The 21,762-nt window shown below is 54.2% G+C and overlaps 2 protein-coding genes across 2 annotated transcripts; one reads left to right on the top strand and one right to left on the bottom strand.

Moving 5' to 3' along the window:
- Nucleotides 1–1,545: 1,545 nt before the first annotated feature.
- On the top strand, nt 1,546–11,894 carry TGME49_202840 (FHA domain-containing protein). Its single transcript, XM_018779225.1, has 10 exons — nt 1,546–2,448; nt 3,094–3,233; nt 4,031–4,142; nt 4,965–5,494; nt 6,086–6,377; nt 6,651–6,901; nt 7,203–7,327; nt 7,783–7,942; nt 8,379–8,498; nt 8,951–11,894. Exons 3-10 carry the CDS (start codon nt 4,087–4,089, stop codon nt 10,549–10,551), a joined length of 3,135 nt encoding a protein of 1,044 aa, XP_018637383.1. The 5' UTR covers nt 1,546–2,448; nt 3,094–3,233; nt 4,031–4,086; the 3' UTR covers nt 10,552–11,894.
- Nucleotides 11,821–21,131, bottom strand: TGME49_202850 (ATP-binding domain-containing protein). The gene is made up of 4 exons (XM_018779226.1): nt 19,765–21,131; nt 18,955–19,031; nt 17,745–17,959; nt 11,821–17,168 (listed from the first exon to the last, which is right to left on the bottom strand). Exons 1-4 carry the CDS (start codon nt 20,254–20,256, stop codon nt 12,196–12,198), a joined length of 5,757 nt encoding a protein of 1,918 aa, XP_018637382.1. The 5' UTR covers nt 20,257–21,131; the 3' UTR covers nt 11,821–12,195.
- Between the last annotated feature and the right edge of the window lie 631 nt (nt 21,132–21,762).

The raw sequence follows: 21,762 nt of genomic DNA, 5'->3' as shown, positions 1-21,762 counted from the left end.
CTGAAGGAGGTACGGAAAAAGATTCAAGCAAAAAACAGAACGAAACCTATTCCTCCAAGATTCTGTGTGCATGGTTCGAGTTTCGATCGACTACGATGGTATCTTTCGTAGGAACCAGAAAGCTGGACACACTCCACGACACACATGCCAGCATCAGCCGATAACTTTCAACGAGTTGTCCTTCATACCCTACGCATACGCATGTGTAATTTTCCCCTGTTGCAATACATGTATATGTATGTGTGGCTGCACATGAGTAGAAGATTAGTGCCAACCGACGGGGGCGGAGAAGCTGCTTAATTGCCTAGAGGTAGTGACCCTCAAGAGCACAGTGAAAGAAGCTCTGCCGCTGTCTGAACTGTTGAAACGGGCCCTACTGCCGGCTACAGATCCACATCTGTTTACCAACCGCTGGTCGAAAGAAAACTGCAGGCTGTTTTCCCGAATCGATGTGCATACACATCGCATTTCTGTCTCGTCTACAGATAGTGAAAACAGGTACCCGTGAGTCGGAAGGCAAACTCGGTTATAGACACACAGGTTTCCAGGAACTCCACATCTTTGCTCTTGGAAATCAGAGAACGCCTACGGAAGTAGAGGAGCTAGAGAGTGCAGATGAGCTTCCAAGTATTTTGTTTGCGTCGTCCTTGGTCTGTCTTCTGCAGCTTGTTCTTCACTTCCGCAAGCATCATGCCTCTTGACACAGCTGTTTCCTTTGAAAAAACTGTTCAGAAAAGCGCCACAGGCTCCTCGTCTCACTCCAGTTGACTCTACCACTAGAACGCCTTTGCATATACGTGCGTATACAACTGGTTTTGTGTGTGTGTGAGACCAGAGACCTGCTTTCTGTTGAGCCCTGCGGGTTACAGGATCTGAAAAGGAGGAAAAAACGTCTTGGCCCCGACCCGACACGTACAAGTGCTCACATGTCTATTTGGTACACTTTTTCGTCGATTCTACGCGCCTGAAACTTGGGACATGCTTTCTGTGGAAGTCGGTGGGGTTCCCCTCTTGAGTCACCTGGAGCGGAGTCACGCTACGCTGGTTTGCATCGTTATTTTCAGTGCACTTTTGTTCCGCGTTTCCTCCTTTGCGTTTCCCTTCGCTCGAGTCGCGGCTCTTCGTTTTGCTGTAGGAGCTCGCTGGGTCCACTCACCGTCCGGGACACGAGCTAGAACCTTCCTGCCCCTGGAAACTCCCCACGAATCGACGTCGCCACAGTGTATTCGTCTGCAGCGAATGGCGCTCGACTGAAAGAGAGGGATTTTCTGCGTGTTTCTGCGCCAGCTGTTTGCTGCGTTCGCCGTGGACCCTGCGTGCGACACTGGAGAACACTCGGCGCCTTCCTTTTTCTGTTTTTCCTGTAGAGAGTGTTTCTCGGCGGCGGGCTGACTACAAGGAATGCAGGAAAAGATTGCATGCCCAGCGGACTTTCAGCTTCCACGTACGGTGCGCACGAGCACGGCCACCCTTGAAAAAAGCTAGTGCGCCACAAAGGTCGCTTTCTCCGCTTGTCGTGGACATTGAGCTGCGCGAGCGCGGATTCGCGTTCTAGCGAGGCTTTTCAAGGAGGAGTGCCGGACGGGGTTTCTTTATCTCGTGGCGTTTCTGATGAAGAAAAGCGGCGCTTTTTGATTTCCGCAGCAAAGTGAGTCCGATTCTGGGTCGTGTTCTCTCTCTCTCTGCTTCGTCGGTCGCGTGGTGTAATTGCACCGAAGGACCTACCACACCACGTAGCGTTTCGCCGCGGTCTCAGCCCGGGGTGCAGTGGACTTTTTCTGCGTGTGTTTCACTCAGCTTTTTCCTGAAATCATTGCGGCAGAACGCGAGGAGCTTCTGCAGACTTTGGGCGCGGCTTCCCGCAGTCTAATGCACTGTGTGTGAGGCGAAGAAAGCCGTCCCGACATGGCCGTGGACCGGCCACATGGTCGCTGGCGTAAAGCGTAGCAGGATGTGGAACGGGTGTCCGTTATGCGGCTAAGAAGAGAGGGCCAGAACTCGGGATTTTGGGTTCTTGGCTCCGCACCAAGCCAGTTTCTTTCGCTTCATCTACGGGCTGCATGTTTTTTTCGTCCCCAGCTTCTTTTCCGGAACTTTTTCATTCGAAAACGTCGACTTTTCTGCCACTCGCGAATCTCGTCTCTCATCAAACACGCTATAGAACGGTGAAGTGCCGCCACTCTCGGTGAAAACGCGGTGGCGCGAGCCTTTTCGTGGGTCGTTTCCCCCCCTCTTTTTTCGTTTTCTTCGCCTGGTCTCGAGTATTTCCAAATCCCTGCCTTTTTCGCGCACCTCCCTTCGCGCTCCTCTCCGCTTTTCCACGTGCGCGCTGCACTCTCCGGCTCTCCTCCACCGTCCGCCTCTCCACCGGTGAACGCCGTATTGCCAGCAAATTTTTCGTCTCGCTGGCTTTCTCGCCTTTCAAGAAAGCACGCCTTTCTGCCTCGTGTGAGTTCCGACTCGCTCTGCAACCTGGCAGAAAACCCCGCGGCCATCCTTGTGCTTTGTCTACTTTCCGTGTCTCTTCCTTCGCGCGTCCCCCTTTTTTGCCACCGCAGTACTTTCCGTCGATTCTCCTCGCGTTTCCCCGTGGCTTTTTACCTCTTTCCTCTTCTGGAACCTCTCTCCATTTCGCGCACTCTTCGGGAAACAGCGATTTCTGCGTAGCCATGTCTTTCGCGCTCCACCTCCTGCGAAAAAGTCCGTACCCAGCTGAAACCACGGGAGGGTTTTGATCACTCAACCAAGAGCTTTGTGTTTCTGTCTTTCCCTGTCTCTTGTGGCCGAAGAGTCGGCGAATTTCCGTCGATAGACAGTGAAACACGGAAACATCGCTAATTCTCGTCCTCTCTCGTCGTCCTCATGTGATTTTTCTACCGTGGCCACGAGTTCTCAGCGCCTGTCCGAGATGTGTATGCGTTTTTTGCCTTTATGTTTCCGCCTTTCCGCGTCTCTCTCATCTTTCTCGTCTCTTTTGCCGCTGCAGGTTTCCTTTTCTCGCAAAGACGCGTGCATGTCTCTTGACGCTGGTGTCCATACATTTCCTCTCGAACCGCTGCTCCGATGTGTCTGTCCGTTTTGGCTTCGCTCCAGGGCTTTGATTTCCACTGGAACCGACATGAAGATGGCCTTTTTGTCACTACGTTTCCGTCGCTTTTAAGCCCATTCCATTTCCCCCCGGTTTTCACCTTCCACCGACATCTGCTCCTCCGTTTCTGCTTCTGCTTTTGCAGGTAAAGCAAAAGCGCACGCACTCCTGTCTCTCTCTTTCGGTTTCGTATCCTCTCTCCCCTGGCGCTGAAGACTCTTGCTTCGTGCTCGCTGGGTCGGGAGACTTCTCAGATGTAAAGTTTTTTTAGAGACGAACGGCCTCGGCGATGCACGCAGAGCTTGTAAGAAAAGATGTGCTGGTCTGACATCCCAGAGTGAACCTCTGTTTCTCTCTGCCGCGTCGCGTCTTCCTGTGTGGCCAACACAGTCGGAAATCGTTCTCTGAAGGTTCTTGAATGCGACGACGGCTTAGGGTGGGGACGGGAGGGGGATCTTGTCGTGTCTCTGCACGCGGCGGATATGCCGGTCTCTCCACTCTGGAAAATCCCCGAACCCTATTCAGGTTTCGCGGCAGTCATTATGGTTTATCTGTGTGAGGTATACTCGTAGACACGACCCTAGACGTACTCATTGTACATACATATATATATATATATATCTAGTTGTACATAATTATATATATATATATATATATATATATATGTCTCCGTGCATGTATGTGCGTATAAGTGTACATGTGTGTGTGTTTTCGTCCTGCCTGCGTGTGACCTTTGCGGCGTATCTTCGTTTGTTGGAGACCTGCATGCACGACGAGTTAAGGTGTGTAGCCCCTCCTGTGCTCCGCGTCACAGCGACTGTGGTCCGCGGGCCTCTTTGTTGGCGCAGGGAGACACACTGGAGGCGTGAGACAAGCAGGAGAGGTGGAGAGTATCCTTTCCTCATGGCACTTCGCATTGGAAATCTGTTCTTGTTTTCGCAGGGACACAGTTGGACAGCCACAGTTTACACGTCAGAGATCCTTGCGACAGCGGCACTATGGTGCTCGCTCCTCACCCATCGCCTCAGAATCAACTTCTCCCTATGCAGCCTGCGTAGGTCCACAGAAAGCAGAGAATCAAGACATGTTGGCGTGGACTGAGACCCAGTTCTCTGCTCACTTTTTTTTGACTCCACCCAAGGGGAAACCGAACTTAACCGTGCTGTGCGACAATGTCAGGAGAGAGACGTCTCTCAGCCAAGTTTTCCCCTGAGTGTTCTTCGTCGTTCCGAATTCGGAGACATTTCACTGACGTACACTGTCTGTTTGGACGGCGAATGTAACCCTGCTCAGTTTCTGTACTCTGTGTGACTGCCGTGTCTTTTGGGTCTTTGCTCGACTATGATTCGAAATAATCCTTTGTTTGCTGTAGATGGATACATACGTGGCAATGTGGGAGACGGCGTCTCTTCTTCCGGAGGCCTCTCTCGTCTGCATGCAAGCCTGCTTTCACACCTGAGCTTTTCGCCCCCTAGGTCACCCCCGCAGCAGCTGTCTTGGCCAACGCCACACGAAGAAATCTTCCCTTTTTCTCGGTGTTCCAGATGCACACGATACATGCAGTGAATGAGTACATCTCCACAGATGTATGCCGCATATATATATATATATGCATGCATATGTTTGTGTTTCACATGCATAGTAGGATGTCCATCCTTGTAGATATACATCTCTTCAGCGCGTGTGTCCATCGGCACACAGGAGTCCCGTTTGCCAACGATGACTCTTTTTCCAGCTGGCGTCCTTGGAAAACCGAGATTCATTTTTGTTGGCCCAAGCTGTTTGTGTGTTCGTGGAGAAGTCGAATGAAGTGAGTGTCGAAGCAGCTGTGCCTCGCTCTTCAGGTGGTGACTCTGTGCGGAGTGTGTGCGTGCAGGTTGCGGGTGGAGTGCACGACGTGGCACAGAGATAGCCACGATTTGTTTGACTACGAAACACGACATGTGAATGTGAAGCAGTTCGTGGTGACGCGTTCAGCGCGTCTCTTTCGCCTGGACGCAGACATCAACTGCGTCCTCGAATCAGCCCCCGTCCCTGGACCTCCCGCCCTCGCCCAGAGCGCCGCGGCCTCCAACAGCGCCACACCGGAGGCTCGAGACGGCGCCGCGCCCGGAGCCCAAGGCGCTTGTGGCGCGCAGAGCGGAGACCACAGAGACTCGGCGCCGGCGACTGGCGGAGCGTCTGCAGACCGCGACCAGAACGGAGGCCAAGAGGAACGAGGCTCTGGAGCCTCGGGAACGAGTGCAGGCGTCACTCAGGGAGAGTCTCAAAGTGCGAACGCAGCTTCCGCCGCGAATGCTCAGACCGTCCCAGCAGCGGCGGGAGTAGTCGCAGCAGCGTCGAGCACGAGCTCGCCGCCTCTTCTGTCTACGGACTTCCTTCTTTCCATCAAATGCGTCAAAGACGGTGAGGAGACACTGAAGAGGAACGACAGAACAGAGGAAAGGAGAGGGCTTTGGCGCGTTTTTGCGAGGGAGACCCGCGAAATAGGAGACAGACTCAGGGACAGCATCAATAGCGAGTAGGTCGTAGCTCGTCGTGTTTCCAAAGAATCCCCGTGTGTGGTGACGCAGCCGTCTTTGCGTATAACGGAGAAATTTGGGTGTTTGTACACCTGGTTCGGACTGTGTATGTCTGCCTCGTTGTTCTCTGAACGTCTTTTTCGTGAAATCGGTAAAACGACTCGGAGGTCCCCTTTCGCGGAAAAATCCAGTTCGATATGCGGAGCTGAGTAACTCCACAGCGAAGAAGCAGGAAGAGACGAACAACGAATGCTAACAAGGAAGCGAGCAGACGGCGGTTCGAGGAGAGATATGGTTTAAGGTGTCTATGTCGAGAGGGAGGTCTGGCTCTTTTTGAGGATTTCTCGTTTTGAAGAGAGTCGTCTCTTCTCGCCGTGCTTGTTCTCGCAAGAGGCTTTGTGTTGTCTGCTCTCTCCCGAATTTTCTCCGGACTTCCTTCTCTGACAAAGCGCGGCCCGTGGTGTGTCTTTCGCAGGCAAGTTTGTTATCGTTCCAGCAGATCGGTCGCTGTGCGGCTCGGCAGCCACGACCTTGGTCCCGAAGAAACTGTGGTCCATTGTCAGGGAGCAGAACAACAACAAGCACATTCTGCAGGAAGGCGACGTTATCAAGTTAGGGCGTTTCAAGCTCCGAGTCAAACAACTCGTGACAAAAAAGAAGTCCGAAGACAACGCCATGGGTGAAGAAAGCGCAACAGGAGACGACGACAGCGCGCCGGAACTCCGTCTCGAAGATGGCGAACCTCCCGTCTCACGTGCAGCCCCAGAGTACGTACTCGACGTATTTACATACACGTTTTATGCATTGATTTTATGTTGACATATTTATTACGTGCTAGGATATATATATATATATATATATATATTTCAGGCGTACAGATATGTGTTTATGTGCGGTTTTTGTAGTTGTGTTATGTGTATAAATGCATGTATGCCTATGCTCATATTGTGTTCATATAAATATATACGTTATATATGCATGTATTTGTTGATATGGAGGCGCAAGAAACATAGTTGAAAGCTTTCGTTTCTGTTTTTCAGGGATATGCAATGCCGCATTTGTCTGCTGGAGGGCAACCAAGAAGGAGACCCTCTGATCTCCCCGTGTGAATGTAAAGGCAGCATCAAGTTCGTCCACGTTCAATGTCTCCGCCACTGGATCAACGGTAGACTCAACCTAAACGAGCAGCAGCAACGCAGTGCCTTCTTCTTCAAACAAATCCACTGCGAACTCTGCAAAGTCCCCTACCCCACAGCTGTCAAATACGAAAAAGAAGACGGCCAGACTACAGGTACGCTGTCTACCTATATCTTTCTATATCTGCCTACATCTGTGTATCGATATCTATTTTATTTATATCTATTTCTATATCCATGTATCTCTATCCATTTGCATCGATATCTATCTCCATCTGTATCTCTATCTGTATGTTTGTAGATGGTACCCCCCACGCATGCAGTTACGTATGTCGGAGTATAGAGAAGGAATCCTCTGTGTGCATCTCGATACATGAGTAGTCGCGTCAGGTGTGTGTAACTGCCTGCTTTTTTTCGATTGGGCGAAAGGAGCATGTGTTGGAGAGTTTTTTTCAGAACGCATGCAAGTGGTGTCTGTGCCGAGGACGGAGCCGCCGTTCATCATCTTGGAGAACATGGTGGGGGTCCAGCAGAAGGGCGTCCACGTCATCAGCATGGCCTCCAAGAAAGACTTGAAGCTGGTAAACACGCAGAAACAATCTCTTTTTCTCCCTCTCGAGCCACGCATGCAGCTCGAGTTGCATGCACACACCCAAGAGACGTTTCTAGACAAGAAACGCTGTGAAAAGGCCTCACGTTAACGCGTGTCTGCCTGGCATGCGCTTCTTGAGGAGGCAGGAAACTCAACACCCTATTGAAACACCCCGCGATACACATACTCTGTCTGATACAAGTCTATGTATGTATACGTATGTATAGAGGTATATTCGTGTATCTGTGTATTTATGTATTTATTTGTATATTTGCTTTGGTGGGGAAAAAGGTTGCTGGAGCGTGCGTTGTGACGCGGTTGTCTGTAGCGCACACAACTGGAGTCGTCTTGGGTATTCTGGGCTCTCTGTAGAGGTGTGTCAGTTTATGCGACCTGAGTTGCAAGAGCGCGAACAGAGATTTGTTTGCATGCCTGTGCTTTCAGGGTCGTGGACATGAGTCGGATGTACGCATTCCCGACGTCTCAATTTCTCGCTATCACGCGACCATTCGCTTTGTCGATGGTCACTTTCAGTTGGAGGACCACAACTCGAAGTTCGGCACTCTTGTGTGTCTACGCAAAGCTTTCCCCGTCGGCGATGTTGGTGAGCAAAAAGAACTGCGTTCGATCGTCTAGAAGGATATCATGTGCACGTGCATGCGCATCTGTCTGTGTTTGTATCTCAGTCTATCTCTGCGTCTATGCCTACCTGTATCGATGTCTGCCTACACCTCTGTGCTAACCGAAACATGCATCTATAGCTGTGTCTGCCTATATGTCTCTTCATTTATCATAAAAACCATGCACATGAGCCGATATATGTATTTGAATGCGTCATCGGCTGAGAGACAGGTGTAACTTGTAGACACCCAGGAATCTTGTTTCAGAGTGTGCAACGTGGGTCTCTGTGCGTTTGAATCTGTGCGCGGAATCTTGGATTCGGATGGTGAAAGCGTCGTATTGTGAGAGTTCTGGAGTGACTGTTTCGCGGAGTTCTGCATGCGATGTCATTCGCACCCGTCTTTGTTTCTTCCATGCAGATGTCGCTCTCCAAGTTGGCCGCAGCGTCGTGAAGTTCTCGCTGGACGAGGCGCCGGTGACCGCGCCGGCGATCGCGGATGTCTCGAACGAAATCCAGCGCCAACAGTCCCCAATTCCTGGTACGCCCGAGAAACCCATACTCCAAATTTACTTACGTATCTATTTATAATATATTCTAGGTATATATATATATATATGTATATATATGAATATATGAACATATGTATATGCATATACATACATATTTATACGTATATATACTTATACATGTATGTATACGTGTATATATACATGTATAAATATGTACATAAATATGTATGCTTACTTATCCAGTTACGTATATGCGCTTGTAGATTTCATGACTGAAAAGCCCTCCTGAATGCGGGAATGGGTGCATGTGTGTGGCATTCACATTTGCTGGTCGCAATCCAGGTACCTATGTACCCACAAGTGTACATACACTTTTTTCCTAGAGCTGTGTGCATATGTTTTTGTATATCTGTATGTATATTTGATCAAGGGATGTGTATTTTACTTACCTTGCACCAACTTGCTTTCCACCCTTTTTCAGAGCCTTCATCTTTCCCTGCGGAGCAGTCTTCGTCTTCGGCGCCTGTGTCCGGCAGCGGATCTTCGGGACCTTCTTCATCTCAGGTCGCAGGCGCGCATGCGTCTCTCTCTTCTCGCTTGCCTCCCCACCACGTCTTGGCGTCTCTTCTCTCGGCGGACATTCGTCAGCACCAGGCCTCTCTCTCGTCTCACCCCCGCGGCGCAAATTTCTCGTCCTTCAGCGACTTCCAGCTGCCGCCACACCTCGCCTCTGCGCCGCCGGGAGTCGCCGCCGCGGCTGCGGCTCTGGCCGCCGCAACCGCGGTCGCGAACCGAGGCGCGCCGGTTTCGAGCCGGGCCTCGATGGGTCCCGCACCTTCGACCGCGTTGGGCTCCACCGCCCCTGTCGGGAATGCCGCCGCCGCGGATGCGGCGGTCGCAGCGGCGGCTGCCGCGGCTGCTGCGGCGCGCTTCGAAGAGGCGATGGCGGCTGCGGCGGCGGCGGCCGCTGCGGCGAATCAAGTGGCGGGGACTCGCGGGGGGCCTTCGAACGCTGGGAGTCCCCACGGGTCTCAGGGAGTCGAAGGGGGTCTCGAGGGGCTTCAGACGAGCCTCGCGAGCGAGGGAGTAGCGACGACCGCGGGAGGCTCGGGGCGCGTCGGCAACGCCTCGTATGGCGACGGCTCAGTCCCGCCGTTCCTCGGATTGCCGCATGCACGGAGCGCGAACTCAAGCTCCGGGTCAGTCGCGAGTCCTTCTGGGAGCTCGAACGCCTTCGCACATGCAAGCGCGAGTGCTCAGCAGTTGTTTGCGTTGCACCAGCAGCTGCAGCAGCTCCAGCAGGCGCAGCAGCTGCAACAGGCGCAGCAGGCGCAGCAGGCGCAGATGTCCTCTTCGAGCCCTGCCGCGTCGGCGCTCTGCTCGCGCTCCCTCCCCGGGACAGTCTCTTCTTCTCAGCAGGTGCCTCTGCACTTGGCACTGGCAGCCGTGCTTCAGCAGCAGCAGGAAGCAGCGGCTGCGGCGACGCGCGTGTATGAAGGTCTCGGGGCTCCTGCGTCTGGCGGCGCTTACGGCCATGCGACTCCGGCGCCTCTTTCGCAGAGCCAGCTGGCCGGAACTGTGAGCGCGCCCAACAGCAGTCCCCGAACCGCGCAGCCGCGGGCCACCAGCCCCCATGGCTTTGTGCGGCAGGGGTCCTTCTTCAGCGGTTCCTCGAACCACACACCCAGAAGCGGCCCCGGAGGCGCCAGTGGAACCCACTCGTACCCCCCGATGGTTCTCTCCTCTGCGAGTCCAAGCGCCGTCAACGGCTTCCACGTGTCTCCCAGAGGCACCACGCATGCAAATCTCGGGGCCGCGCATGGGGCAGGAACGCCCCCGCACGCGCATGCATTCGCGAGCTCCCAGAGCGGCGTGACGCCGGCGGCGGTTCAGGGCGGCGGACCTGCCGGGAGCTCTGGAGTCGGGCCGGGCAGTGGACCTCTCTGCATGCAGCAAGGCCTCAGCTACCCCGAGGAAGTCGGCAGCGCCCACGCCGGGGGTCCGAACGCCCGCGTCTCTTCAGACGGAAGTGCCACCAGTGGAGGCGTCTGGCTTGGCGGCAACTGCAGAACGAGTCTGTAACAAGAGCAAGGCGAAAAAGAGAGGAAAAAAGCAAGGCGAAGAAGAGAGGAAAAAAGCAGGGGGAAGAAAGAGGGGAGGACACGGTGGAGAGGAAGAGAGAAGGAGAGCGAGGTGCTTGGAATTGGGAGGAGCGCGAGGGGTGAGAGTGTTTGGGGTATTGAAAAGGGTGACTTGAAAACTCGACAGAAAGAAGCGCCGAAAGCGACGGAGTCGCGGAGGAGAACAGCAAGGGCAGAAGAAGGCCGCTCTCGAAGGCCGTACAGCAACGGAGTGTGCATGGAGAGAAGAAGAAAGAGTCTCCGGCTGAGAGCGTACGAAGGGGTCGTGGAGAAAGGGGGATGCCGCGCCGGCTCTGCAAGTCGCGCGTGTGGCTCGTCGCGACCGGCACAGAGGGGTGCGAGAGAGACTTTGTTTTCTCATGTAAGGGAAATGCAGCAAGATTAGCTTCGGTGCATTCCGCGCGTTTCGACTGGAAGACGGGTGCGAGTTGAACAGGTCAAAGGACGTTTGTTTCCTGCTCGCTGTCAGACGGTCGGAAACGTGTGGGGAGTAGCATACACTCTGTACCTCTTTTCTCTAGTTGTGTGCTCTCGCGAGTGTACATGCACCTCTGTCTGTCACTGTGAACGTCGTACGCGGCGCTGGCCGAAGGGTCTGGCGTCGGGGCGTTGCTCGTCACTCTGGAGCCGCAGACAAACCCCCTCTTCGTGTAGAGTGCAACGAGGTTCTGCCGCGCGAGGCCCACGGGTGGAGTGTACAGCTGCGGTTCAGAGACGAAGGCCATGTCCGTATTCTATCTCCTATGGAATCTCTCGTGTGTGATGTCCTCGGCCTCGGGCACCACACCGGGACTTCTTTGGGCGGAGATCTTTTCTTAAACTCGTACTTCAGCACAGCGTCGCTGCTAGCACAGAAACCGCACGCTGCTTCCGTCTCGGTGCACAGTCAGACGGAGTCCCTCACTGCATGCAGCGGAGTGTTTATGCGAGAAAAGAACGACCCAATGCAAGAAGCCGACAAGAACGCCCTTTTGAGTAAAGAAATCTGTGAAATCACCCAAGAGAAGACACGTATTTTTACGCATCACACGGAGGCCGAACGCTTATAGCAAGGAAAAAGGTAGAATGTGCATTGGATAAACAGTGGGCGTCGATTCTCTTCTGAGGGGCTGGCACACACATGGGGGTATTTCTTCTGTTCGGTTTCCTCGGGGAAGCCGTTTTCTGCAGCTTGGACAATTCACGGACAAAGGGGAGCGGCTGCGAACGTCGGAAACGAACTAGTTTTAACACAGACTTAACAAGGAAGTTTATAATTGAGGAAATGTCGCTTTGCGCTTAGCGCCTCTTCTCTGCAGACTTGAAAACTCCACAGTTCGTTGAGGTCACTTGTCTAAAACCGAAAGCTATAACTTCTGAGGAACGACGCATCCAAAGTTACGCGGTCGTGAAGACCTCAAAACGAGCGTGAGTGAAACAGGCAGCGCATGCAAACACCTCGCGTACACCAGCGAGACCCGCGAATCACACAAAAGCTACAAACAGTTCCCAAACCTTCTGATGCACGATTCGTAGACGACTGCGAAAGCACCCCTCTGAGGAGAACGAAAGAGGCGTCACACAGCGAGAAGCGCCTGGAGTGTCTCTACACGTCAAACAGTGTCTGCTTCCTGTCTCTGACGACGACCACTTGCGCCCTCGTCGGCGCGCACCCCTTTGTTTGTTCGAGACCCAGAACGGGGACGAAAACCAGGGGGAAGGTAGCTTTGGGCAGCGCGTCTCGGGATGTCTCCTGCGTTTCCAATCTGCATGCAGCGCTCGCGTCTTCTCTCAGTCTCGGAGAAGTGGAGGAGTCTTGGCGGGCCTCTGGGCTCAACAATCTCTCCACTCTTGCGAAAAAAAGCCGACGAAAAGCCTCCTCCCAGTCGTCGCCTTCATCTCTCGAGGCAGCTGACGAGCTGACAGGAGACAGCGGACGAACGCGCGGAACGTAGAGGACGTAGAGGCACCAGTCTCCTTCAGCGAGGGCCTTAACCCTTTGGCTTGCCTCTGTGGGGTGGCTGGGAACGAAGTCGATCTCTCTCTCGGTTTTAGTCGGCATCCCAGAGTCAACGTGCTCGCGAATGCTTTGTCGCGTCCAGCGATCCAGCGTGAGAACGGCATCGACCACCCCTTCCACGAGCACAGACAGCGCCTCCTCGTTCTCCTCCATTTGCACTGAACTCGCCTCTCTCTCTTCTGTTTGTTCCTCTCCTTCTTCCTTGGCTTTTGAACATCGATCCTGGTCTCCTCGACCGTCTCCTCTCTCTCTCTCGCCCTCGGCAGTACTCAGCGTTCCGTGATTTCGGCGGAGGGAGCCCCCGTCCCTCGAAGCTTCTTTCGCCGCTGTAACGACAGCTGCTGCCCAAATAGCACGCAGCTCTCCAGAACGCGCCCTGGTCTCGGATTCGAGTTCGTATGCGGCGTTTCCTTCTAACCGAGCAGAAAAGTTCAACTCAACCTTCCATACCCCCGTCGTCTCCTCCTTCGGCTCCTTTGCCCCCTTTTGCAGCCACTGTTGGGAGTCTGTCTCTGTCTTTCTTCCTCCGCGTCTCCCCACATCTCTGTCGCCTTCCACCTTCGTGTCATTCTCTCCGACCGCCCTGGCCTTCGTCGCTCTCCGCACCCAGCGCCCTCGCGCTCGGCCCCCAGAGATCCAGAGACTCCAGATCTCCTTACTGCTGCTCTCTGACGAGCGTCCTTCTGCTGCCTGCCCTTCCCGTCCTTCTCCAGGCTCCCCGGCCTCTTCACACGCGTTCTCCGCGCTGTCTGTACACCTCGGCCAAGAAGCGGAGACAAAGGGACAGGGAGAGCGCGCGGCGGTCATGTCGCTTGCACTCGCATCTTCTCTGTTTTGCGAGCCCCTGCAGCTTCGCTGCACTTCCACCCTCCTTGTTTCAGTTCTTGAAAACTCTCTGCATTCGCCACGAACTCCCAGAGGCCACAGCGAGAGATGCCCGCCCCCCTGGACTCCTGACACCTGCGCAGGCACCACGAGCGTCGGCGCCCCTACGCAACGCCTGCAGAGCACCCTCGACGAGAGAGAAGAAGACGAAGAAGCAGGCGAAAGAGAACAGAGAGAAGAAAAGAAGCTGGAAGAGCTCACAGACAGGCTGGCAGGAGGAACGTCCTCGGAGGAGCAGAGAACGCAGGCCCGTGGCTCTGGGGCGCGCAGGTGTCCTGGCTGTCTCAGCGTCTCTCCGGCCTTGCCTCCCTCTCGGCTGAGACTCTTCGCGCGTCTCTCCACTCGGGTGCGCGCATCCCAGAAGACAACGCCCTGGGGGTTGAGGTGGATTTCCAGCTGCGAGCGGACGCCTGCGAGTAGAGACGCGACTGCAGAAGACGCAGTGCTCTGGAAGTCGTTGTTCGCTTGTCGATCCAACGCGGCGGGCGGTTCTGCTCTCTTCCCGAGCCGCGCATCTCCATTTCGCCGAGCTGCCGCTGTTTTCGCCGATATTTTCTCGTCCTTGCTGCGACCGCCATCTTCCTGTCCTTCCAACGAAGACCAGGGTTGTTTTAGAGTCGCGAACTCGGAGACGCCAGGAGCCTCTCGCAAGCTCGAAAACGCAAACAGCAGAGGCGGGGGAGCTGGCAAACGCGTGGTCAAGTGGACCCTGTCTCGGGCATGTCGCCCCGCCTGTCTTCGTTCGTGCTCTCCGGCCTCGAACTCTTCTCCCGCGTCATCTCCGTCTTCTTCTTCTTCTTTCTCACTTTCTGAGGTCTGCGCCTCAGATTCCGCAGATTCTGCGCCTGCGAGCCGCGTGGTGTGGACGAGGTTTCGGGCCGCAACAGCGACCTCCAGAGCAAAGGCCAGGCCGTCGCAAGGTGGGCGAGGCTCTTGGAGTCTTGCTTCACCTTTTGTCTCTTCCGAGTTGTCCTTTTCCTCTTGCTTTGTCCCCGCCCAGTGGCCCTGCTCGTTGTGGTTCGATCTCTCGCACACAAGCAGACTATCTTCGACAGGGACGGCTGCGCGTCTCTCCTCCCTCTGGAGTTCAAGAGAGACTCTCAGCGCGGCTTCGCTGCTCGCAGAGGCAGGGCAAGCAGGCGAGGCAAAAGGCCGCGACGGGCACCAAGACGAACAAGCAAGAGAGCAAGAGGGAGACGCAGGGGACCACGAATAAGGTGGAGGAGAAAAAACTGGAAGAAGACTCGTGTGGGGGAGATGCCCGGAGATTCCTCCAATGAGGATTTCAGAGTATGGGAGCGGATGGGTTGCGATGCATCGCATGGAAGAACACGCCACCGAAGGCAGGTTGTTTGAAGGAGAACTTCCAATGGGCAAGTGAGAGTGGTGGAACTCCTTCGCGTCGTCGCGCCTCTCTCTGTCCTGTCTTTCGATCTTCCAGATCTGTTCGTGTTGAGTGTACGTAGCCGCCTGACATAAGTTGCTGGCAAGCGAGAAAGAGCGCGCAGAAGTTGAGCTTCGTTCTCCCTCTTTGTGCGTCGCGTAGGCTTTCTCTCTTCCTGCGTCGTCCTCACCAGCCTTCAGCGCCTCTTCCGGTCTCCTCACCACCACGGGCGCATGACTCCTCTCGTTCAGTGCCTGAGGCAACTCCGGCAATGCAGTCAAAGCCGGGACCCACAAGTTGAGGGAACGCGTGGCAAAGGGCTCTTTGAATCTGCGAACCGTTTCAGACAAGACGAAGGAAGACATTCCAGACGAAGACAGTGACGCGCCTTCCGAAAAGGAAGCCGACGATGTGCTCGAAGAAGAAGGTTCAGGACGCTCGGTTTCCAAACGTTGATTCGCCGTATCCGTGAGGAGCTCAGAGCCGCCAGATGGGAGGCAAAGAAGGACTCTGCCGGTCTCGTTGTGTGCCTGGCTATCGTCGAGCTCCAGTGCCAACCGCAGCAGCGGAACCGTCTTCCCTCCTTGCCCAGCAGGCGCGCAGAGGGAGGTAACCGGAAAGGGATGAGTGGCTGAAGCATCCAAGGCCGACAAGACATTCTGAACAAGTCGAGCTAGATCAAGCAGTTCCCCAGACGCAGGGACAAGCGTCGACGAAGACGAAGGGGAGGGAGAAGAACTAGAAGGAGAAGAAGGTAAAGAAGAAGAAGGAGAGGAGAACGACATGCTACACGAATCCGAAGGTGTGTAGAGAAAAGGAGTTTCAGAGTCTCTAGGTTTCGTTGTTTCTCGGGCTTCGTTTCTCTCATCTTGTCGTGTCTGGCGAGGAACATGAGAACGTGTGAGCTCTGCGCTCCCCGCAGGCGTTTGAGGCTGAACAGATTCTCTGAGGAAAGAGTCTTCTCCGCCCAGAGAAGACGGGGAGAACGCAACGAGAAGCAGATGTGCAATGGGCAAAGTCTCTCTCGACTTTTTCATCTCCTTCGTTTCCAGAGAAGTCTCTGTGCTCGCCACGTCTCTCCTCTTGGATGGATGAGACGTTTCTGCTCCCTGTCTAAGTTGTTGTATGCTTTTGATAATGAGGGAGGCCAGAGTGGAAACAGCATGTTTCTCGTTTTCCATATTCACTGTTGCTTCAAGGCAGACCGCCTTCTTGTTGAGACACTCCACGGAGGGTCCTCGATGTCTTGTCGCGTTGTGTTCCTCCCGCTCCGCTTCCAAGCTGACGCTTCTCCGTCTCCCTTCTTGGCTCTCTCCGTGCTCTCTCTTCGACGCCTGAGCTCCCCAGCGCGAAGAAGGAGCAGAGCGGAGGCAGGGATCCGCAGGCGAGAAGCCGCGCGGCCTCTTCTCGGTTGCTGCGGCCGCTTCTCTCGACTTGCTGTCTCTGTCGAATGTCAGAACTGCATGCAGAAGAACTGTCTGGCGCACGCGCGTCCCGGTAACGCAAAGTCTGGCGCCTCCACAGGGGATCTGTTGGAAAGGAGCCATTGGAAGACGAGACTGCGCCGTCTGCTTCCGAGGAAGCCTCGAGGCCAGCTGCGCAAGCGCACGGGTGTACAGACACCCCGAGCGAGCGACGAGGAGTCGAGCCGCTGGAGAGAGGAAGAAGTCCAGAGTGAAAAGCTCTTGGAGGAAGGCACAGGCCGGGCATGCAGAGTGAGAGGAGAACCCAGAGCGACACGCACAGGGAACATTGAACTTCTTTTTATCGAAGCTGAGTGCGACATTTTCTGCTGAAAGCCATCCACGTTCAACTCCTACCCCATCCGGAACGTCATCGTTCCCCTCTCCGAGTTCTTCCCCGAGATCTCTTTTGTTTGCTCGCGCGTCTTCTTCGGCGATTCCTCCTTCGTGGATGTCTCCGTCGTCGCTCTCGGCTTCTGCGCATCGGGCCTTGTCGGCTGCGCGTTTCGCCGCATCAGCTGCGGCAAGCGAATACAGGGGCAGTGTCTGATTTTCTCTTTTTCCAGAGCTGTTTGTCAGAGAATGGATGCACTTTTCCGCGTCGTTTTCGTCGATTCCTCTCTCGTCGTCTGCAGTGTCTCTGGGCCACCAGAGACCCTGAGCTTGGTCGGCCAGTTCGGCCTTGGCGGCTGTGTGCCAGCGTCGAGCTTGGAGAAGGAGAACAGGGGCAAAGTCGTCCGGAGAGTGCACAATGAATTTCCATTTGTCGATCATAACGGCTTCGCGGAATAGAGGACAGTCCACCACGATTGTCTCGTATTCGCCGCCTACGACAGGAGCAGAAGATATCGGAGACAAGTGATGAAAAAAACCGAAGGGAGGACTAAACGCAGTAGAAGAGCGAAGCAGCCTGAAGATAGGAGAAGACGTAAGAACGACGCAGACTGAAGAAGACACAGGGTAAAAGACAGAAGAGGATGGCACCAAAAAGCAGAAAGACGATGGATGAAGAGAGAAGAAGAATGAAGACAGATGACGGTAGAGCAATATCGACGAAGCGAAGGGGTGGGGGCGATGGTGCTCACCACCGTTCGCGACTCGAAACGTCCCTACGTCTTCTTCTCTCTGCTTTCTCGCTGAGGAGCTGTTCGTCTGTGTCCCCCACTGCATGCGGCGCGAAGAGAGGGCTGCGAGCTAACGCAGGCACTGTGCTTGTCTTTCAGGCTCTCCCTATTCTTCCAGGACGGCTGAGTCTCGAGCGTCACACAGACCGTCCGAGAAGGGTGCCTCTCCAGGTCCCGAGGGCTCTTGCATGCACAAGAAAAAGACAGACGTGCGTTCTGCGAGAGTTCGCGTCCCGCGGAGTTCAAGGCGATCCTCTGTTTGCCTCTTTTCTCGCCTACCTTCTCCACACGGTTGAACGCCGCAGTGCTGCTCCATTTCCTCGAGCTTCTTCTCCAAAGCTCCGATCGTCGCGCCCAGGTGTTCAGCCTTGAGACCCCACGACGCGGTCTTCACGAGGACGGCGTCGAGACCCCAAGCCGCCATCTCCCTGAGCAGGGGACCTTGCGCCCGGTGCCAAAGGAAAAACAACGGCTGCAAGTGCAGGCGCATGCAGCTGAGGAAAAAGGCAAAGGAAACGCAGTTCCATGATGCAGCTGAGGAAAAAAAGGGGAAGACAAGAAGCATCTGGAGGAGGCGGTTTCGTCGCCGAGACAAACAGAAGCGATGAAGGAAAATAAAGTCGTATGCACTTGCAAAAGGAAGAGAATAGCATAGCGGTTGTGCCCTGGACCGCGACACAGCAGGGAAAAGAGGGGAAGAGTGATGACTTCCGCTGAGAGATGGTAGCTCCGGAGTTCAACCGCAGACGCAGATATTTCCTTCAAGAAACACACTGGATGGAGAGAAAACAGTTGAGGCACTCTTCTTCCCTCTCAGAGACGTTCTTCACCCTCCTCGGCCTCCGCTATTCCCCATTCACCCCACTCAGCCCCCTCCCCCCCCCCCTTTCCCGGTCGCTTCCGTCCTCAAGCCGAGACCCCTGCGCGTTTCTAGTCTCCACGTTCGACACTCCAGTCGTTAAGCGAGAAACTGTAATCTCAAGCCTTGGTCTTGAATGCGTGGATCCAGTTCGTGAACCGGAGACTCTAGACCCTCTAACTCCAGTTTCATCTCTCAACACGAACGCCGAAGCCATACCCTTTGACCGGAGCACCGTAAACGCGAAACTCCGTAAAAAAAGCCTGAAGCCAGAAACCTTAATACCATAGACTGTAAACGCTGAAACATGGCCCCGAAGCTGGGCGAAGGTGCTTTGATACTTTTGCACTTTTGAGTTGCTCCTGTGTGTCTGCCTTCTCTCCCTGTCGCTTTGTCCGCCCCGCCCACCGCCCTTGGTATCTGCTTCGGTGTCTTCAGGATCCTGTCGTTTGCTCAGCTTGGCCATGGTTCTCTCGTCTATCCCTTTCAGTCTGGTCTGAGAAGCGAGCAGACACCGTCCCTCACGACTCTGTTCCACACTGCGTCGCCCTCTGTCGAGAGGTGGACGCGAAGGCGTTCGAACGCCTTCTTGTTCGCCATTCGAGAACATAAAAAGGCCGCTTTCCCTACACATTCTCGACGCGCTGTCTCTGGTAGTCGGAAAGAATAGCGCCCGCGCTGACGGCTGCGACGGAGGGGAAGCGAGTCTGCACCCCAGAGAAGAGACAGGAGGAAAACAAGAACGCGACTGCATGCGAAGGGTGGCGACTCGAAGAAAAAACGCAAAACAAACCTGCCAGGCAAATGACACAACACTCCCTTCTCCATACACACAAACATGCGTATTAACATACACATGTAAATATGTATAACGCACATATACAGATACAAATACATATACAAATACATATACAAATACATATACAAATACATATACATACATACATATATATATATAAATATATATATGATACGAGGAGGGAGATGTAAAGACAGAGAGAAAAAGAGAAAAGGAATGCAGTTAGAGAGAGAAGTGCCTAACGAAGGATGGGAGGAAAGCGGAGAGAGGGCAAAGCGGAAGGAGACAGGCATCATTAAGGGAGACACACAGACGTCGAAACTGAGGCAACGCGTCGGAGAAAGAGACACGGCAAGTGAAGTTCAGAAAGCGAAGAAATAATGAGGGAGTCTCAGAGATAGTAAAGAAAACAAACCTGAACAAGGAGACTCCCGCCCACAGCGGCCAACAGACAGAAATCCTTGTGTCCCCGCAGCTCCGCTAACATGCGTCGAGAACTCCACCCTCCCCCCTCCGCGGACCTCGAGTGAATCCCCGCGATTCAAACCTATCGGCACCTTCTCGCTCCGCTTGCCTGCAGGCAAGTCTCCGGTTCGACGCGGTCTTCCCTGCGCGCGGTTCCTCTTGCTTTCTACGCTCACCTGTACATCTCTGAGAAGCTCGAAGAGGTCCTCGACCTCGTCGCCCTTGGTAGCTGCGTAGCCGACACTGTCGGTCGCGACCGGCTTCCCGAGTATCGTCCGAACGACGAGGGGGACCTGCATGCAGCGAGCAATATCTGCGACGAGCTCGGCGCCGACAGACTGGTACATGAAGCTGTCCGCCTCAACGACGGAGGCAGGAGGCCGCAGATACGCAACGCAGCGCAGCCTGTGGCCTAGAGCGACGGCGTAGCGAATCGAGTAGATGCTGTCTTTCCCCCCGCTGATTAGAGCCGCGAAGTCTCGGCGACTCGCCACAGAGACTGACGCCCCAGAAGTCACCTCAGCCGCAGATACGCATGCAGAAGCACAAAGGGAGAACGGAGAATAAGCGACAGAGGAAGAAGAGGGAGAAGAAGAGGAAGAGGTAGTAGAGGAAGAAGAAGAGGGAGAGGGAGAGGCGAATGGAGCCGACGGTGGATGTGGACCCATATCTGCAGCGTTTTGCGAAAACAGTCAAGAATGCGGTGCTTCCAAGGGGAAGCGCGAGAGCTAAATGGCCGCTGGAGAACTCATGTAAGGCTGCAACAGGGAGAGGGTCGCAGACACAAAATATGAAGAATGCGAAAGAAAGAACGAAAAGGAAGTTCTGGAACGCATCCACGGACTGCTCCGTGAGTAAGAAGGCAGGAAAGATGAAGGAGAACGAAGAGCGAAAAGAAGGAGAGGAAGAAGATAACAGATACAAGAAGGTGAACGGAAGAAGGGAAAGAGGAGATTACAAAGAGAAGGAACCGAAAAGAAAGTGAAGACGACGGAACCACGAGTAGACGTCAACGGGCAGGGGAAGAAGGAAAAGAGGGGACAATATACGCTTGGAGAAGAGGATGTGAATGAGGGAAAAAAGCAGGACGGAACGCTCGAGAGGAAATGGAGGGTCGGAAAATTTAAAGAGAAGCCGAAGGTGAGGCGAGAAACCCAAGAGAAAAAAATGCGATTGCTCAGGTCTTTCTGTAGGCCACAGAAACCATGCAACGCAACGTCATTCCTCTCGCCTCGAGAAAAAAAACATTCTCTTCTGGCAACTGATCTTCTACAGACAGAGGCAGGCTGGGAAGAACTTCCTCGTATCGACTCAGAGGCTCTTGGCCAGTTTCTTTTCGTCCTCTCTCTGCCTGTCTCTGTCTCTCCTCTCTCTGTCTCTACCTGTCTGTCACTTAAGAAAGGCTGATCCCCCTCCTGCAGGCGACACGATTGCCTTCTCGCAGACCGAAGTCGAAGAAGTCAGCTCACAAAGGAGAAAGAGCAGAAAAGATGCAGGCGGAAAAGTTGTCTTTTCTTCTTCGACTGCGACAGCGAAGGCGGTGTCCATACAGCTCGGCCGCGAGGCGTTTTGCCGCCGCTTCTTCGAACTTTCGCGGGGAGACCCGAGTTTTCTCGCGCATTTCAAACGAGCTCACAGGCTTCTTTCCCGTCAAAAATCATGCAGTCCGGAAAAAACGCGGAACAAAGTAATTTACAGCAGGCGTGCATGCACAGGAAATGTCCGGCTGCATGCGCAGTGGCAGGCGAGGCGCTGCATGCAGACGCGGGGCAAGCTCACAGGAAGGACCGTGTCTACTCACTTGCGACTTCACTGCTTCCTCACAGATGCTTCCAAAGAGAAAGAGAAAACTGCAAAGCAGTTTCCCAACGACACAGGATTCGCCGTCCTCCCCAAACTGCGCGCAGTCAACGCGTTCTAGTGTACTGGCCCTCAGGGTTCAGCCAGTTGCCGCCAGGTGAAAAAGGCACCAGCAAGTCTCCAGAAGTCTGCATGCAGATACAATCACACAGACGCGCAGCGTTAGCGACTCTACATTAGGGAGACACAATAAGAGATCTAGGTACTGGCATCTGCATACAGCTACATATATATATATATATATATATATATGAATGAGACCTATGTGTAGACTTCTATAGACAAACATGAGCACCTTGAGATGCACTGGCACA

Source organism: Toxoplasma gondii, chromosome VIIa (assembly GCF_000006565.2).
Source record: "Toxoplasma gondii ME49 chromosome VIIa, whole genome shotgun sequence".
NCBI classification, from domain to species: Eukaryota; Apicomplexa; class Conoidasida; order Eucoccidiorida; family Sarcocystidae; genus Toxoplasma; species Toxoplasma gondii.
This window is presented reverse-complemented; position numbering and strand designations above follow the sequence as displayed.

What these genes read in the sequence shown, in the direction of transcription:
- TGME49_202840 (XM_018779225.1), top strand. Translation starts at nt 4,087, where the DNA reads ATGGTGCTCGCTCCTCACCCATCGCCTCAGAATCAACTTCTCCCTATG. An exon ending in CTTCTCCCTATGCAGCCTGC is followed by an intron (nt 4,143 to 4,964) that starts GTAGGTCCACAG and finishes GTGTGCGTGCAG; the next exon opens with GTTGCGGGTGGAGTGCACGA. An exon ending in AGAAGACGGCCAGACTACAG is followed by an intron (nt 6,902 to 7,202) that starts GTACGCTGTCTA and finishes AGTTTTTTTCAG; the next exon opens with AACGCATGCAAGTGGTGTCT.
- TGME49_202850 (XM_018779226.1), bottom strand. Translation starts at nt 20,256, where the DNA reads ATGGGTCCACATCCACCGTCGGCTCCATTCGCCTCTCCCTCTCCCTCT. An exon ending in AGACAGCGCGTCGAGAATGT is followed by an intron (nt 17,960 to 18,954) that starts GTAGGGAAAGCG and finishes CTTTTTCCTCAG; the next exon opens with CTGCATGCGCCTGCACTTGC. An exon ending in CGTTCAACCGTGTGGAGAAG is followed by an intron (nt 17,169 to 17,744) that starts GTAGGCGAGAAA and finishes CTCCTGTCGTAG; the next exon opens with GCGGCGAATACGAGACAATC.